General features: G+C 42.3%; 1 protein-coding gene across 1 annotated transcript in view; it reads left to right on the top strand.

Annotated features, from left to right (window-relative positions):
• The window catches only part of pard6a (par-6 family cell polarity regulator alpha), a 36,131-nt gene extending 17,387 nt beyond the window's left edge, over window positions 1–18,744 (top strand). Inside the window, exons 3-6 of the mRNA XM_080474906.1 lie at window positions 10,169–10,458; window positions 13,674–13,799; window positions 13,876–14,075; window positions 17,047–18,744. Coding sequence (XP_080331032.1) covers window positions 10,169–10,458; window positions 13,674–13,799; window positions 13,876–14,075; window positions 17,047–17,365 — 935 coding nt within the window. The 3' untranslated portion in view covers window positions 17,366–18,744. The remainder of the gene's footprint in view (window positions 1–10,168; window positions 10,459–13,673; window positions 13,800–13,875; window positions 14,076–17,046) is intronic.
• The last annotated feature ends 210 nt before the right edge of the window (window positions 18,745–18,954 follow it).

Below are 18,954 nucleotides of genomic sequence, written 5' to 3'. Positions count from 1 at the left end.
ACAGCACTTCTTCATCGGACTATCTGTTCACTTCATCATCATCTGGATCATGTTTCTTGATTTTTGCCAGACACTGAGTGGGCCGATACGACAAACAAAGACACCTGAAAGGATCTTGGATGTTTACGTTGTGGCCTGACGGGCAGACTGCAGCATTTTCAGGATTTCCTTGTGAGCGGTGATAGTTTTCAAAATGCACCCATGTGAAGATGAACCTTTCTCAAACTCAATCAATCAACATTTATTTATAAAGCCCTTTACAACACTCAAGGTGACCAAAGTGCTTTCCAGTACAATCAGGCAGTAAAATGAGAAAGAAAGGAATTAAAAGAGAACAAGAGTAAAATCAAATCAAATCCTTGCCATTTTCAGTCGACTAATTATATGAAAACATGACGTGATGACAGGGCAGGAGTCATCTGGGTTTGTAGGCATCGAGAGAGTTGAACGTCTTCTTCTTTGGTTCTGGAACGATGCCGACTGCCTTCAGGCAGAAATACACTGCTGTTGGGTGAGTTTAAAGATTATTTAGTCAACTGGTCTGCTCAGTTGTTGAGGAAGGCTTCCGCTGATCTCCATCTGGATCAAGTGCAGTTCTGGTCATTTCGTCCATTCCAAGCAGAGCTGCTTTCACTACAGCAGGATAAGTCATAAGCTGCAGTCCCACCGTGTTGTATGTCCCGGGACGGGGCTTTGACCGTCCCCACTGACGAAAGTCGTGGATGGCACCGAAACAACCGTAACCAACGGTTTCGATTTTTCATTACCCCTCCGTTGAGGTACGGTTCTCTACGAAACGGGTCTTATAAGGAGGAGCGACGGCGCAGCCGTCTGCTGATTGGTCGACAAGCAGCAATATTTAAATGTCTCATCTCCCGTAAACCCTCCCGTGGTTGTTTACATACGCTGCTTGGTGCACACTGGTTGTTCTGTTAACTGGGTTTATGAAAATGTCGGCGCTACGCGGCACTCGGGTGTTCTGAAGAGGTGCAGACGCTCCCGTCCATAACAGGACACGAGGAGATTCAGCAGGAGCTGGTCACCGCTGATCGGGAAGAGAAAGAGGAATGACCGTGCATGGTGTTAGAAATACAAAAATGATATTAAATTAAGAATGCACGGTCACACTTTTTTAAAGGACGAGTACAAGCCAAGAACTTCTTTAATGCCATTAAGCCTAATTTATACTCCAGATGCAAACGATACACGATGGCACTGCGTTGCTACGAACCACCTCTGCACAGCATCTGCTTCGATGCTCCGCGCACCTCCAACAGCCCTGCAGCCTTCAGTATGCACCGAGCAATACGGAGCGTCTATCTACGCACGTTCCTATGCGTACTGTAGACCGAGGGACTGAGCTCACACTTAAATCACATTTAGCACCGCTTGCTGTGGTGACTGGCCTAAACTTTGGCTGCTGCTGGCTGAATTGTTTTGACATCAAGAGTCAGGACCTTTATTTGTCTCATGGACAATCATACACGGTGTAACATGCAGTGAAATTTGTTTGTGTTAAGCACCTATTCCAGACCTGAACACACAAGATGTTGTATGTGTTTCTCTTCACTGTTGTTTCGGGGGACAACGGCTCAGACGTGAAACTGAAGAAAAGACGAGCCAATTGGTCCCAAATAAGATGCTGGATGTTCACTGACATACTTTTCCAAAACAGCCCTTCCAGATTCATATTATAAAGTTAGAAAAGAGGTTCATAGATCAGTTATTAGGGAATCAGAGGGAAGCCGACTCGCGTGTTTTGAAGAGGGCTCACACTGTGCTGTTGAGCTACGGTTTGTTGTTGGAGAGCACTTTACTAGTTTTAAAACTGAGAAAGTGTCATCTCCCGTTTAAACTTTAGTGCTGAGACTGTGCCTGTGTCTCTCCAGGTTTGCCTCCTCATCAGTTCAACTCCCCAGTCTGACTTTGTGACACTGTTGTATTGCTGACGCCGATTCTTTCTTTTGTTGTTGTTGTTGTGTTTTATCTCCTGCTGAGTGGTTTTGCTGCAATCAAAGACGGGGAGCCTGATCCCAGAAAAAAGTGTGACGAACTGAATACTCACACAAAAATGGGGAGCACTTTCAGTTTGCACTCTGGTGTTTTTACCAAGAATAACGCAGCGAGTGGCGTCACGCTCAAACAGGTGAATGAGGGAATGATAGATTAGAAACGGTATACGAGCCATGTTTTGTTTTTTTCTTCGCCAGCACAAAATGAAAAGTGACACCATGGAGTCGGGCATGTTGGTGGAAGAAGTGATCACACGCATATCAGACCCAGAGTGATTGCATGAAATATGTATGAGGGAGATTGCAATAGATTTGATCTAGAGCAGGGGGTTCAAACACATTTTAATTCAGGAGCCACATCCAGCCCAATCTCATCCAGAGTGGGCCGGACTGGGAAAAATAATGTTACAATAAACTTTGAATTTAAACTTGAAAGTTTTTCTTTGCTGTGGTGCAGAATGTCAGTTTTGAAAAAAAAATGCATGTTTTTGCAAATTGTTTCACAATTAGTTCTAAAAATGACCACAATCTCAACATGAAGCCCATTTTAATGAAGCCTCTGGTGCAAAATACAGTGAAATGTCCAGAAACCTTCTCCTATATGTGTTGTATTATGCGTGTGTTTACAAACGCGATACAACATCGATATCTGAGCTTGGGAACTTGTAAAAAAAAAAAATCAATGTTTTCTTTGAAATATTTACAATTTGCTTGGTTTGGCTGCTGGACTGAAGCATCTTGTGGGCCGGTTTTGTCCCACATGTCTGATGTTTGTCACTCACTGATCGGGAGTGTTTTCTCTCTTGTTGATAGATAAACATTCTTGTGAAATTGGAGGAATGAAGTTGGTCTGTCTCGTCGTGTCGACAGAAATGGTCTGAAAAAGTATTGTTTCTTCACCATGACTAATTTAGCATCGCCGTACTTTCTGACTGCACATAAACAGCCTTTATAATAATAATTCTAGTTAGAGTAATGTCAACCTAAGCTGAATATAACTGAGCCCACGAAACTGGGCATTGCAGGAACAAGCATGAAAATCTGAACTGCAAGCACTGCTAGGGTTCAGTAAGTGATATTTACTGTAAAGTCAACAGTAACTTATTTCTTTGCATAGAATTCTGAAAACTTGCAGAATGTAGAGAGAACACATGCTATAATCAAGATCATGTAAGGCAGATTTATTTGCTATTTTACTGACTGTGGAGGTGATTTATGTCCTGTATACCGAACGTGTTCACGTGAAATCAGAAATCTTTCTTTGCGTTTTGGGTTTGCTGTTTACAAGTTTTCTGAAATGCTGCTACTTTGCATGCGCACCACAGCTGTAGTAAATAGGTCTTCTGCACATGCTCAGTAGATGAACAATGTTAACAACAATCCAACTTTATCGTCTGTCCATATGAATGTCCGTCTGCTCACATTGTTAATATTTTTAGTGTATTGTTCTCTGTGGATGTGTGCATGTGGTTTAATTACAAAAAAACAAACAACAGCACCCACTAGTGGTCTGGTAGGTTAATGAGATCTTTTTCAGAGTTTCTGCTGTTACCATGTTAATGGGCATTGTTTTTGAAATGTAGCCATGTAAATACAAAACATTTCTGAAATGAAAATGTACCAGATATGTGTTTTGACTTGACGCATTGTGTAATCTGGGCTGTAGATGAGAAAATAATCAAATGGAAATTCAAGATTTCGTCGCAGCAATATGCAACGGAGTTGTAAGAAATATGCGCACAATATAGAATATATTACCAATGTAAGACATAATTATCCAATGAAGATAGTACACTCTAATAGATTCGATAAAATATATATACAATATGACTAACACAGATTGAGACAATAATATATTCACAGTATGGACTTATATAGGCAATATATTATTCAGCCATTGTATAAGCACTATAAAAATATATACGTTTCAAAGTTCACATGTAATTTCCGCCGCAGGTCTGACGGTGTGTGAATAAATTAGTTTCACCCTGAGCTTGTCAATAAGCCAGTCAGTCCACGCACACGTTCTTAGTGAGACAGATATTTATTATTCACAGTGTGTGGCACGGAGAAACAGCCTTCATATCAATAAACTGTTTCCTAACAGATAAGCATTTTGTGAGGTTTACTTTAGATTTTTAGACAGCCCTTCATTTAGTCTGTGTTGATAATCTCAGGATATGATTTCAGGATTTTTGCAGCTGCAGTGCACAAATATACAACTGAATATCCTGATACGGGTGTCTCTGTGAGGCCTCCTCATGGGTGCATTCTTTCTCTAAAATCCATCTGAAGCTTCTTGACTGATACTTTAAGAAAACCACACTTATGTATTAGTTTTCATCATCAACTGGCGTGATGAAATAGCCAACGATGACGTGTCACATTCATCGGTCTCCCACAGAGATACAGTGACAAAAACATGCTGACGCGGTAGATTACACCACAACGTTTCTGTTTCAGAAAAGGTTCTCGTTTACACAGCAGCATTTTGAAAACAATATCTGCTTCCACGACAGTGGCAGAAATGTTGAAAATAGGGTAGTCAACCTGCCAGGCCCCTATTGGGTGCAGTTGTTTGATTTTGTAATGAAACCACACGCACACGAGTGCAGAGAACAACATGCTGCAGCCTCAAAAATTACCTTAACTCTCAACCACAAAGACTTATGGGATGTGTCAGCTAATTAAATGTAAAATAACTGATTGTCTATAATTGTAAGCCATATGCATGTATTAGATTTTCTTTTTAAATCTTGAAATGTACATCAATTTAATGGAATTTTAACAGATTTTTGGTTAAAAAAAACAACAAAAAAACAAACATAAAAACCCCCATGTAATTCTACACGTGACACTATAAAATGTATTTTTGGATATTGGCTCGAGGGCCGCAGAGTATCGGGGCGGGTACAGCGTGCCTCTTTAATCTGAGCTGAAGAAAAAGGAATCTTGCTTTGTTTTTTGTTTTTTTATAAATGTAAAAATTCCTTTGCAGCATGAATTTAATCAGCAGTCCATGTAAATAATAATTATGTTTTGTATGTCAGTTTTTCAGTTGTGTGTGTGTGTGTGTGTGTGTGTGTGTGTGTGTGTGTGTGTGTGTGTGTGTGTGTGTGTGTGTGTGTGTGTGTGTGTGTGTGTGTGTGTGTGTGTGTGTGTGTGTGTGTGTGTGTGTGTGTGTGTGTGTGTGTGTGTGTGTGTGTGTGTGTGTGTGGCGGGGGCTTAGTGGTGTCTGGGCCTTCAGGCTTCAATATGGTCCTCTTTCCAGTAAGTCAGGTGCTGTCCTGTCTGCCTGTTCAGGAAACACACGCACACACAAACACAGCAGTCCTGCAGGAAGTGTGTCTGTCAGACAGGAAGAATGCTTTACGGGGGATGAAGCAGCAGCAGCTCAGGTATTTTGTCTCCAGCAGTGAAACTCAGTCTTTCTATTACAAATAAATAAAGCATTTGACTGTAATGAGGTGGAATACAGTTTTAGGCCCCTGTTCACATGACGGTTTCAAGTCAAAACGAAACCTTCCGGGGCGTCTTTGGTGTCTGTTCACGCCACAACGGTGCTCGAAGCCACTGAAACGAAAAGGCTCCGACTCAGTCGTCGTACAAACGGGGGAAAATGCAACTTTCTGGAAAGGTTTGGGCTCCGTCTCCACGTAGACGGTAGAAAAGATTACCACGGCGTACCGTGGCCGCAGGAAATAGTTCGTTTCCAGCGTTTTCGTGTGAACGTCCATCGTTATTGAAATGTTGCTGTGTGAAAGCAAATGTTCTGTAATGAAAAGTGTAAAAACTATGCTTTGTGCTTCCCTTTGCCATTTAGTTGAAGAAACCGGTAAGAGGACAGCGAATGGGGCTAATCCTCTCAACCATCGACGCTTTATAGTTTTATTTACATGCTCAGTTTCTATGAACTTCAGCGAATTGAACGAGAACTGAATACAGTATAATACATTATGAGATGATGAAACTTTCCCCCGAAAGTTTTGAGTAGATGTGGCTGTGATAGGTTCAGTGCCTGTGAAAGTGTCTGCTTGAAGAATGTACACAGACACATTTTTAATTTTATCAGGTATGACAAAATGGACATTAGGTTTGTTTGTAGGTTAAGTTAAGTAAACGTGATTTTGGACCTTCGAGACATGAAGCTGAAAACAAATCTGCTGGTCAGATTCTCCTCAGCACTGGGAAAATATTCAGAACATTTCTGACATACCCCGTTAATGACTCTGTACTCACAAAAACAAGCACAAGAGAAGTGGGATGGACTCGGGTGAGCAGTTCTGTCCTGTTAATAAGCAACTCACAGCATACTGGATACTACTGGGAGTGGCAAGGAGGGGCAGCCGGGGAGAATTTAGATGAAATGTCTAATGTAATAATCACATGGTGACTGTGCTGGGAGTCACAACTTCTTCAAATTCCTGTTGCAGGAGTTTGACCGGTTGTCTCCCCCTGGAGGGTTTCATGACACTCGTATTGCAGTGAGCTCTGTCGTCTCCGGCTTGTGTTAGAATCTCGACCCGGTCCCTGCCTGTCCTCTGTGGGCAGACAGGTGAACATCCCCCGACACCACGACGTGAACCTTCATTTCTCTTTAGTTATAGTCAGGCTGCCTGGGTTTACTTACATTTTATGGCTTTATTGTCAAAGCAGGTGCTTCTTCTAGTTTCGGCTGTGTTGTAGATGTAGATAATGACCCCTCGTTCTATCGATGCTGTTGTATTTTTTGGTTAGTGAAGCGGCATATGTCCTTCATTCAGAAACAAAAGTTTACATGTATATTAAACAGATTAGAAATGACTGATTACAGATTTACACCAAACTATAATTAAATTAAATTTCCAGTGTCGTGACCATTCGCTCACAGCCTGACGAGGGACGACAGGTCAGATACTAAAACATGTTCTGGAAGCAGCTTCCAAAGGTGTTTTTATTTACCTGATGATTCCCAACAACATATCTGTCATTTCCGAACTATCTCTCCGTGCTATCGCGACAAAACTGACATTGCTCCTGTTTCAGCCGGTTTGCTGCGGAAAAGGATGAAGCTTCAGGAATCCAGTGTGACGTGTCTGAGCACTTTCAGTACATTCTATCAGTGTAACTCTATTCGTTCACTCACTGCGACGTCAGAAAGTGCAGAAAACGAAGTAGTAGGTCTGTTTTCTTTAACCAAACCCATCACATCTACACTCCTTTCATCCTTGAATTTTCAGGGAACACAAATCCAACACATGCAAAGTGTAAATAAAAGTTAAGAGTAGTAAAGACTTCTTTTGTTCTCCCACTGAAACTAAATCTACATTTTGATCCAAGCTGGACGCACAGGAAAGCTTTAAAGCTTCACACTGAAGGAGCGACTGAACAGAACTTGTTTTCTCACTGCTTTTCTCGCAGAACGCAAGTAAAGGTTTTGTTTATATTTCATGTATTGGACTGAGACCAGAAATAAGCCTTTCATTCATTCATTCATTCATTCATGAAAGGGCCTGTGGACCATATTCGTCGTCTCGCTGTGAGGCTTCACGTTTACAAACGGTATATTTCTATCCAGGTCCGGGGGTGCCCACTTCTGATGGAGCGTTTTTTACACGAGCTTCACTATCTGAGTTCAGAGTCGTGTCATATTTTAATCTCGCTCAGTGGACGACACGTCCAGGAGAGGTCTACACATCCACGGTCTTGTGTGGAGGATGAGGAGGATTATCCCGTCTGCTGATGTCTTTGTTGGGTTTGTGCAGGCAGTTGAACTTCACCTCTTCTCATGTTCCTTCTTCTCTTTCTCAGGCTCTACTGCAGAACAAATCCCTCTGTATTTCAAACAAGGATATTTCATCACATCGTTAAAGACGTGACCGAGCTCGTGCTCCGGTCTATTTTTCTAAACTCTACCTCCAAGTCTACCTGGTTCCTGCTTCAATCATGACATTGTACACATTTCCAAGGCGTGTTGTCAGTGAAACACGAGTCTTCCTGCACAGTTGGTCCTCATTAAAGCTGCTCGGGGGTTTAAACAGGAGAGAAAGTATTGAGTGTCACCTGCAGCTTTAGAGATATAACAACTGGAACTAATCAGTAAATGGGGGGGAAAAAAGGGTTATTTTGTGCTCTGATGTGTATTTATACCGTTGAGAAGTATTGTTTTCCCATTAGTCTCATTGTAATTATCTAATCTCCTATACTTGTTTCGTCCAGGTTAGGATTGTTGAGCTCAGTTTAGAGTGGTCACTCAACATTTCAGGTTTATGTTTGGAATAATCTGTTTCCTCACTGTAAGATCAGTGTGTTAACCACCGCACCACCATGACACAAAGCTTGTGGATATTATGGTCACGTTGTCAAAACAGCTGTTTTTATCCAAGGTCCTTTGAGTTGAATTCCATAAATAATAGCGTGGAGGACAAACAGTACAACCACTCAGATTCTACCCCGAATAGTACTTGATATTCTCAAACAGCCTGTGTCCTGACATTTATCTTTTATTCCTTTCCTCTGCCTCTGAAGACCGCCCAATTCGTGTTTATCGTCAACTCTCTGCTCTGGTTAAAAGGAAAGATAACATTACTGCATTCTGGAAAAGTAAAGTTGGATATATGATTAACGAACTAGAAGCAGTATCTGTGGAGATTTCAGTATGACTGTAATATTCATGATACTGCGTGTGTGGAGAAAATTCACAGGTGAAATTTGACACCCAGAATAATATTTAATGTAAAGTTCCCGAAGCTGTTCTGATCCCCCGCTTCACCTTATTAGATTATAGAAGGAACCAGTGATGGCGCTCTGCAACTATGTAAATATCCCCTGTGTGAATGAATGATTGCCAGGCTCAGCTCGGCTCTGGCACAGCCGACTGAACATCCACAGCAACCTGTGATCGTCAACCCCTCTGATGCATATTAAAGTCACTGTACATTAAAGCTATTTCAATAAGGTCCAGACTTTAGTAAATGTTAGAGATACACTGATACCGATACCAGTATTTGTTACGATATCGGTGCATCCCAAGTGTAAGTAACATGCACTTTAGCTGAACTTTTTGAATTGGAATTTGAATGAACTATTCTGAAAAGGATCAAAGATATAGCTATTTTTTAGGACTGTAAAGATACCTATTCAACTTTTTCCAGGATACATTAAAAATAAAAACAAAAGGAACAATCGCTTCATTTCTACCTGTGTTGTGCGATATATCTCAAATTTATTGTTATCGCAATAGCAACATTTGGGTTATACATATCGCAAAATACACAACTTCTACATTTTGTACGTTTCCAAGCATATTTGGCCCTCAAATAGAGCCTCAAAGCTTCTACATTGTGTTAATAAGGGTAATGTATTAAATGTCAATATTTCAAACACAAATCAGCAGCATGGAAATCGAGGAAAAATAACCAAACACAAAGTCAGAAAATTGCTCATCCTCAGAAACGCCGCTTTTGGCAACTGCAGAGGTGTCAAACACTTTTTAGTTCAGGGGCCACACACCGGAAAATAGTGCAATAATAACCTTCACATTTGAACTTTAAAGGCTTTATTTGTTGTGGCGCCATGACCAACTTTTCACAAAACCAAGCAATCATTAATGAAAATTACTACGATGTAATCATAAAGCAAATTTTAATAAAACCTTCAGGTGCAAAATACAGTGAAATGTCCTAAAAACTTCTCCTACAGCTGTTGCATTCTGGGTGTTTTCATAATCTCACCCCGACAGCACGGCGTTGAGGCTAATGCTAGTTTGCTAACTTTCATGGCAGCGTCACTGACATCTCAGCTCGCGTCTCAGTGTTGTGTTGTTTCAATACTCTTAAGAAATGTGTTTAATAATCAGTTTTCTTTGAAATGTTTACATTTTATCTTGGTGGTTTGGCGGGCTAGATTGGAGTTTCTTGCGGGACGGTTTTGGCCCACCGGCCTTATGTTTGACAGGCTTGATTTAAAAAAAAAAGAAAGAAAATAGGACTGCATTCAAAAAGAGCGAGTACTGTTATTTGGAAGCACCACTCTCACAGCACAAAGACAGTGTTTATTTATTGTAAGTCATATGACCACCAGCTTTGTGACATGGTGAAGCTGCTCCACATCACAAAGCATTACTGTGTGATTATATATCTAATGACATTTTTCCTTTGTTCCGTGTTTTTCTTCAGAGGATGAGCCTGTAGTTTTTGCTACGAACTCCCTCCAGCGGCGTAAAAAGGGGCTGGGCCTAACAGGACTGCGCACTGCCAGTTTAGGCTCCGCCCACTCCAGGAACAAGTCAGGCCTCCTGATTGGACAGCCGCAGGACTTCAGACAAATCTCATCCATCATTGACGTGGACATACTACCGGAGACCCACCGGCGGGTACGGCTGCACAAGCACGGCACCCACAAACCGCTGGGCTTCTACATCCGTGACGGGGTGAGCGTGCGGGTGACGCCGCAGGGCGTGGAGAAGGTGAGAGCAACCATTTGATGATGATGATTTGAATACAGTCTATCTTCACTAAGACCTCAAAGGTTTGTTTTTTTTCCCCCCTTTTTAAAAGCCATTTTGCACGAGATTTACCATCATGAATTTGATTGATCAGACTTTAATGTTGCCAAGGCTGAGCTACAGTCACACGGCGTCCCCCGTACAGAGTACATCAATAAATAAACGCCGATTAATAAAGACTCAAATCCTGCATATTAACTTCAAAATGTAATGGTTGTTTCAATAAATTTCACCTTAGGGGGATGCTTTCATGTTTATTTATTTGTTTGTTTGTTCATTCATTTGATTGATTGATTGATTTATTCAAACAACAAACACAGGTGCCTGTTAAATTCAGTCACATGAGAACTACTCTGTGTTAACAAATTTCCAGTCATAGTTTTTTGTTGTTTTTTTGGTATATTGTTCAGGGATTTCTGGAAAGCAGCAACTTCCTCCTTGTTATTTGTGTGTTGTACACCACAAGTATTCAATATCAGTCAGGCCTCATTTACAAGACTGCCAGAGGTGTAGTATTCCTTGGAGATGGGTATACTCTCAACCTTTTAAAAAAAATTATTATTATTTTTTTTTTAATTACATTTTTTAATAGAAACAGTGATATATAAGACGACTCTATTTAGTGAAAATCCATCATGGTATTTGTTCATTGTCACATATTTTCGTTATTATTTAGCGGTTGGTAACATTTCATAACGACCTGCCCTACTCTGCCTCTAATTGGCTCGTCAGCCCTCGTGCTGCACGGCAAACAGACATTAACCAATCATATCAGTGAATGCAGCGCGCACTAGCCAATTAGAAGCAGAGGAGAGAAGGATCTGGATTCATCATCCTCGGGCAAAAAATTAGCAACGCGACTCGTAGATACCACGGAGTGGTGCGCCGGGGAGATTTGGAAGTGGACGAATGTAATGCTGACTGAAAAACAAACACACCACCACCTTCCACAGAGACATCTCCACCGACACTTGTCTATTTCAAAGGACTGTTTCCCACCTGGACACCACCCGTCCTCTCTGCTGCGGTCGAGAAGGAGAAACACACCATTAAAACATTTATTGAATGAAAGGATGAATCGTATTTCCTCCAGGATGCTGAGTGGCGCTAAGTGGGGACTAAGTGATGCTAAGTGGTGAAGCTGTTTCACACCAGTCCAGGCCACGCCGCACTCCAATCTGTTTGCAGCTCTACTTTTCCCTCTCACTCTGACTCTGACTCTGACTCTGCGCAGGCCGTCCATCAGGAGGCTGATGAGATTACTTAGGCAGGAAATGCGCGCATGAAAGGCGTAGTAAATAATTTTTTAACAGCAAAAATATCCTGGATCGTATTTCTCCGCAATAAACATCACGTCAGCCGAGAAGCCGGAGGCACAAAAAGCACAGTGTGTTTCTAGACTGGCGAACTGTGGAGATGCCTCGTTTGAATAAAACAAAAACAAAACTGATATTTCAGTAATAAAAATTACATTCAAACGGCAGCTACTGGCAATAAAACATTTTTGAAATTGTTTTTAAGTACTCATATCAGCATTTAAGTGACCAAATCGAAGTACTCACACTTGTCGGTGAAATTATTTCAAATGTCAAACATCCTTCAGAAAGATATCGACAATGTATTAGACTAAAACTGGGTCCGGAATTTAGAATTTTTCACCCGTGGATTCTGGTAGAGGAACTTTAAAGCAGGGGTGTAAAACATAAGGCCCGTGGGCCAAAACTGTCCCACGAGAGGCTCTGATCCGGCCAAACCACCAAGCAATTTGTGAACATTTCTAAGAAAACATCGATTTTTATTTTATTTATTTTTTTATTTTATACAAATTTCTTCGGACTTTTGGACACAACACAGCTGTGAATCAGGCTGAGATATCGGTGATGCTGCCATGAAAGCGAGCATTAGTCTCACAGCCATGCTGTCTGGGTGAGTTTGTAAAAACATGGATAATATAAGAAGCTACAGGAGGAGAGTTTTGGACATTTCACTTTGTTTTGCACCACAAAGTATCATTAAAATCGACTTTATGTTGAGATTGTGGTCAATATTGGTAGAAATTATTTGTTTTTGTGAAAATATCAAAGTTTTTTCCCACGTATACTCCGCCCCTCAACAAAGACTAACTTGAAGGTTTAAATTTAAAGGTTGTGTCTTTATTTCACTGGTTCAGCTCGCTCAAGATTAAATAACTCATTGTTTTAACTGCTCAGTGGATCCGGGAGGATTTTACGCCGAGCCGTGCTACATGCTACATGCTACATGCTACTCCTAAGGCTATGTTCGGGCCCAGTGGCTCCTGGGGGAACACAAAACTCCCGTTCTGGCTTCTCTCCACTGGCTGCCTGGGCATTTTAGAATTCATTTTAAGGTTCTTTTATTTCTTTTTAAATCTCTGAATGGTCTTGCCCCGCCTTACCTCGCTGAGCTGCTTCATCCCTCCACTCCTGCTCGGTGCCGAGGTCCAAACGGAAGCTCAGAGGGGACAGAGCTTTTTCAGTTTTCTGTGGAATGAGCTCCCACTGCTCGTCAGACAATCCCCTTCACTTTCCACTTTCAATCTTAAGACTCACGTTTATTCCCTGGCTTTTAACCAAGTTTGAGACTCTGCCTGTTTTTACTGTTCCCAATTTTATTGTTTTATTATTCTTCCACTGTATTTTGGGTTTTGCTCATTTAATAATATATATATTATTAGTCTATTTATGAAAAGCACTTTGGCTTCAGCAGCAGGTGTTGCTCTCTAAATAAAGTTGAGTTGCGATGCTACATGCTCGACATGATTAAAGAATGACTGATACTCATTGACGGCGAGCTCTGTGTCTTGACCCACAGTCTACAGTACGTACTTGTTCCACTGTTTTAAAAAAAAAATTTCTCTAATTCTGATAAAATAGTTTGAAGAGCATTTTTAATCCCGTGAGGTAATTGGCAACGAGCCAATAACATGAAGAAAACAACAGTGATAGAATTGAAGTACAGATGTTCTGTAATCAGCAAAACAACAACTATGAATTAGATTGAAAAAAAATGTTTGAAATACACTTTGACATTACCATTGTACTTTGAATTTTTAGGAAATGTGTGATGATATTATGTACAGTTGCTGGTGTAACGTCAGAGACGGTTTCTTTTGAAAATCAGCTCTGACGTTGGATTATTTTTCCGTCCTCCTGTAGGTACCTGGGGTTTTCATATCCCGTCTGGTGCGAGGCGGTTTAGCTGAGAGCACGGGGCTGCTCGGGGTCAACGACGAGATCCTGGAGGTGAACGGGATCGACGTCGCGGGAAAATCTTTGGACCAGGTAAATAACGCCGTCACAATCCGTCCATGTTTCCTCTTCTTCTACCCGAGCTGAGATCTTCTGCTTCTTCTTCCAGGTCACAGACATGATGGTGGCCAACAGCCACAACCTGATAGTTACTGTGAAACCGGCCAACCAGCGGAACAACGTCGTGCATCGCGGGAGCAAAGCCTCCATGGGAAACTCTGGTTCTGTGGGCTCCGCTGGATCTGCGGGCTCGGCTCTGTCGCATGACTCGCCCAGCCCCGCCTCTCAGAGCAACCCCATCACTGCCAGGTACCACCTGCAAATAATAGATGCTTTTGAGCTAAAGCTAATCATAGTCACGGTTCATGTTGTTTTCCTGAAGGAAAAGAGAAAAGTAACTTGCTTTATTTGTCGCGTGTACATGGGAATGTAAGAGTTTTAAATGGGGAGGATTTCTTTCAATCAAACCATCAGCCGATCCCTAAATCAGATGATTATATTCTCTCTGTATATCGACCTGCCAGGTGGTTTACTCTTATCCAAAATTACATTAATTTGTCCAGTTTTTTTGGCAAAGTGCCTCGTCTCCTGGATTTCCTCTTGCACTTCTTCTGCATGGGGCCTGTTTACACAACGTTTTTCGTTTGAAAACTTGAAACGTTTGTTGTGTTTTGTAGTCGGAGGCACTGAAAACGCAACTTTTTGAAAACGCTCCGACTTAATTGTTGTGTAAATGAAAGGAAAAACACAACTTTCAGGAAACGTTCTGACTCCCTGTAGGCGGCGCTGATGTGCGGTGAAATGTGCACTACGGCCCTGAGCAACTAATCTTCTGCTCATGCACGAGTAAATGGACAATAACAAACATGGCGGCCTCCAGAGTGTCCTGACTCCCAGTCCATATTCTCCTGGGACTCTGTAGTGTTATAGTTGACGGTCACCCAGAATCACAATCCAACTTTGTCGTCTGTCCAGGTACTCCCATTGTTAATAACGTGTTGTCCTCTGCATGTGTGTCTAGTTTTAATACGAAAACATGCACCAACTAGTGGCCTGGCATGGAAACTACATTGTTTTCAGCGTATCGGCCGTTTCCACGTGGGTGGACGTCGTTTTCAAAATGTTGCAGCATAAACGTGACACTTTTCTGAAATGGGAAATCGAGGCGTTTTCACTTGAAGTGCTGCCCGTGTCAACGGGTCCTAACACAAGTCCTTTCTTGTTCTAAATAATCCTGCATGTTGTGACATATTTTCTTGTACAGTTCCTTTCAAAGCAAAGTCCGAAATAGCTCTTAAAATGCTGTGACTGCAGATATTGGAAGTGACTGTTGGACTCTTTTGGTCATTTGAAGTATTTCCACACTGTTGACATTTTAGCTTCTGTGTTGCTGTACCTGCTGCAGTCGGGATGTTCGACAGCCAATTGGCTCAATTTGTGTCTGTCAATCCAAAAAAAACAAATCTTACAATTGAGCCTGATCTCATGTTGTCGTCCGATCCGGACATCCCTACATTATAAACATCACAAAGGAGAATCCAGCCGCACGGCGCTGGCTTAGGGTCCACAATGGAGGAGGCTTCCCCCACATAAAGCTCTTGACGGTCCAGTGATTCTAACGAGCAACACGCTGGCTTCAGTCGCCTCCATCGCACCGGCTCCTTCCTGAAAGAATTCAGTCCCGATTTGACCAATTTAACAGTCCGTGGAAAACACCTTCCTAAAAGCACCACAGCCTTTCTGACCCTGGATTATGGGGACGAATATAGCCACAAGCACCGGGAGGGGATTACATGAGTGGTCTAAAGAAATGAAATTGGTGGACTGCAAAGAGGAGAGCATGTACTGTGTATGTGTTTTACTGAGGATGGAATTGAAATAATCACCAGTGGAACATGCCGCTCTCTGCAGCAGCTTCAACGGTTCCACCAGCAGCACAGTGGATTCCCCTCAGTCATTGTTCAGTGGCTGAAACTGGTTGAACTCAACATGTGGACTCGTTCTTTGTTCAGGCTGTGGTTAGATAGAGGGAGTTCAGGACCTTCAGCACGCCTGCAGCATTCTTCACTTTAAATCCAACTTTAATCTTCACTGCTGAGATAGTTTTATGTAAATAAGAGTGGAGCTGAAAGGACAAGGCGGTGAAGAGTTTATACCGGACCATATATAAGAAAAAATGCTTGGGCTGTTCTGTTCAGCACAAACAACCAGATGGTGGGTTCACATTACATTGCATTACAGTATTTTGAACCAATAGTTGGTGCTGTTGTTTGTTTTTTGTAGTGGAAACACACACACACACACACGCAGACAACAACACGCTGTAAACATTAACAAAGGGAGAACACAGACACTTTAGTGGACGGACCACAGAGTTGGATTGTTGTCACGTTGACTCGACTATAAAACTACCAAGTCCAGGAGACTCTGGACTGAGAGTCACGACACGACGGAGGAAACGTTGTCGTCATTGTTCATGTACTGAGCATGTGCAGGAGAAGTTCTTCCTATGTCCTCGGTGCGCATGCACAGTAGCAGCGTTTCCAAAAAGTTGAGTTTCCCCCATTTACATGGACGGTGAGCGTTTTTTGAAACAAAATTTACATTTTTCACGTGAAAACACTTTTTGTGTGAACGGAGCTTTTGTCCTTCATTGATGGAACAGCCTGCAGGAGAGTGTCAACATTTTTAAAAACAGGCACAAGGCCCTCCTTTTTTAATGAAGCTTTTAATTCACATCCATCTTTTGGCTTGTTAGTCACTTTTTATTCCTAATTTAAATCTTCATTTTGTTTGTATTTTCGCCCTCATTTGTGTAACTTTTTTTTTACATTTTATATTCTTATATTTTATTAATTTATCTATTCATTCTGGTAGCATATTTTACAATATTTATACATATTATTCATTCATTGACTGTTTTTTATTTAGTTATTTTTAAATGTTTTCCTCAGTTGTAGCCCACTGCAGCATGGATGAGGGAAGACATCTCTATTATCACTCTTTGGGGGGTTGTTGGTAGAGACGCACCGATACCATTAAAGTACTCACCTTTAGCTACTTGCCAATACCGAGTACCGATACGAGTTCTTATTAAATGCTATTAAGCCTAATCTATAATCCACACACAAAGGCTATGTGTTGTCGTGAACGACTGCGTCGCCTGGTGGCTCCAGTATTACAGTGCAGTACTACGTGTACTGTAGATGCAGAAGTAGGTGGATTGTTGTGATTCCCTCGGAGGTCTTCTATGAAGTTGTTGTGTTTCTCGCCACTGCAGCAACAGCATCGCAGAAGGAGAGAGTGAAGACGACGAAGATGACGGCGACATCATTTTGGAGAACGACTGCCTGACGTCCTACGACTCCCACCGGTCGACTCACAGCAACAACACTAACCTCAACAGAGACTCAGCCAGCAACGGGCCGCAGCTCCCCGCCGGAGGCCGGCCCCTCCCACAGAGCGTCTCGCTGCCCAATAGCATCGCAGCGTCGCTGAGCGACGGCGCCGCGACGTCCAATCACAACGGGAACCCCGCCCACGCCGCCAGCAGCAGTCAACAGAGCATGAGAGAGGACGGCACCATAATCACTCTGTAACCGTGACGACGGGGACACCGCCGCACCCGGGACTGCGACAGCCGCGCTGCTGTAACCATGACAACCCGCAGCCGGCAGTGCGCCTGTCAGAGATCAGCCTCTGCGGCATCATTGGTTCTTTCCAGGTTCTTCCTGTTGATTTGTCCCCTGCAACCTCCTCTTCCTCCTCCTCCTCCCCCCCCCTCCTCCTCCTCCTCACTCAGTCTGCAGCCACACCTCTCCAGCAGGTGGGAACGAAGAGCGCTCCACCTTGTCCTTGTTTTTGCGGCGTCAGAGTCACTGGGCGCTGTCGGGTTTTAAACCGGGATCCACAGAAAGTTACAAAATGAAGAAGTCGGTCTGCTGGTAAAAAAGCCATAAGTTTGTGACGGGATCCTGACCAAACGCCGTTAATACGACAAAACAGCACTACGAACTGTTTACTGCAGCTTAATGCAATACTGTGCAAAATAACAACACTTTTAAAAAGCAGCACGACGACCAGTGTTGAGAAGCACGTTGTCCGTGTGGCGTTCCTCCGACGCAGAAACACTCCGTCCGCCTGAGGGTCATCGTGCCCTGCAGGTCGGCGGGAGGAGGAATTCAGACGAGGAGCCAAAAACCTAACTTTTCATACAAACTGCACCTTAAGATCGGATCACAGAAACTGCGTCTGTTTCGGGCCGCTTGGTCTTTTAAAAGCAAATAAACCGAGTGAAACAGAAGCACAACTAATGGAACACGAGGAAGTAGAACAGTGGCTGATCACGTTCTATCTGATCGTGATGTAGTAATGTGGGGAGTTGTGAATGTAGTAAAAGCTAATAGAGAATTCAGAGAGAGTACTGCATAGTGTGTAACCTCAGTGAAGGAATATGATGATCATGCTTTCCACTATACATATTTTTGATAAACAAACGGCACAATGACGGCAAAAAAAAAATCCAGTTTTCTTCATGTTTTATTGGCTGCAGTGTTGCATTTACATTTACAAGGGATTCAAAAAAAAAAAGAAAAGATACTTCAATATTGTAATAATAGTCAAATAATTTCTACAAATGTTATTAGGTTATTGGTTTTATTCCATTTAAAACAGCCATCATGGGCCAGTATTTACATTCTGACTAACGCTGAGCGGTCGGTCTGCGGTGTGGCGTTATGGAGAAGTGGTGCCGGTTGTTGTTTGTGCCGAGCGTCGCTCCACACTGGTCGTTGTGCTCTCGCATCATTCAGACAGTGCCTGATGGCTGGAGAGGAACAGCAGAGTCATGGTTCCATCTCAGTTTAGGGTTTTAATAGATGGTTAACGTCGGCGATATCTCGAATGTTATACATATTTTCATTGTCATTTTTATTAAGATTTTTATTTTTTTGCACCAAATAAAACAAATCATCATCGTCATCTCTGCAGGTTCTTTGAAAAGCTTCGGATTTATGCGGGCGGAAGGTGTTTCATTTGACTATCTCCGAATATTTTTTTATGCCTGTTGATATTTCAGCAACAGCTTTTGATAGATACTTGGTATGGGGGTAGAAGTACACAAAGAGAGGCCAAAACACAACCTTTCGACTACTGCAAACGTGATACACCGGATTGAAGATGCCTGCTC

The sequence above is a fragment of the Lipophrys pholis genome, assembly GCF_963383615.2.
Source record: "Lipophrys pholis genome assembly, chromosome: 11".
Taxonomy (NCBI): domain Eukaryota; kingdom Metazoa; phylum Chordata; class Actinopteri; order Blenniiformes; family Blenniidae; genus Lipophrys; species Lipophrys pholis.
This window is presented reverse-complemented; position numbering and strand designations above follow the sequence as displayed.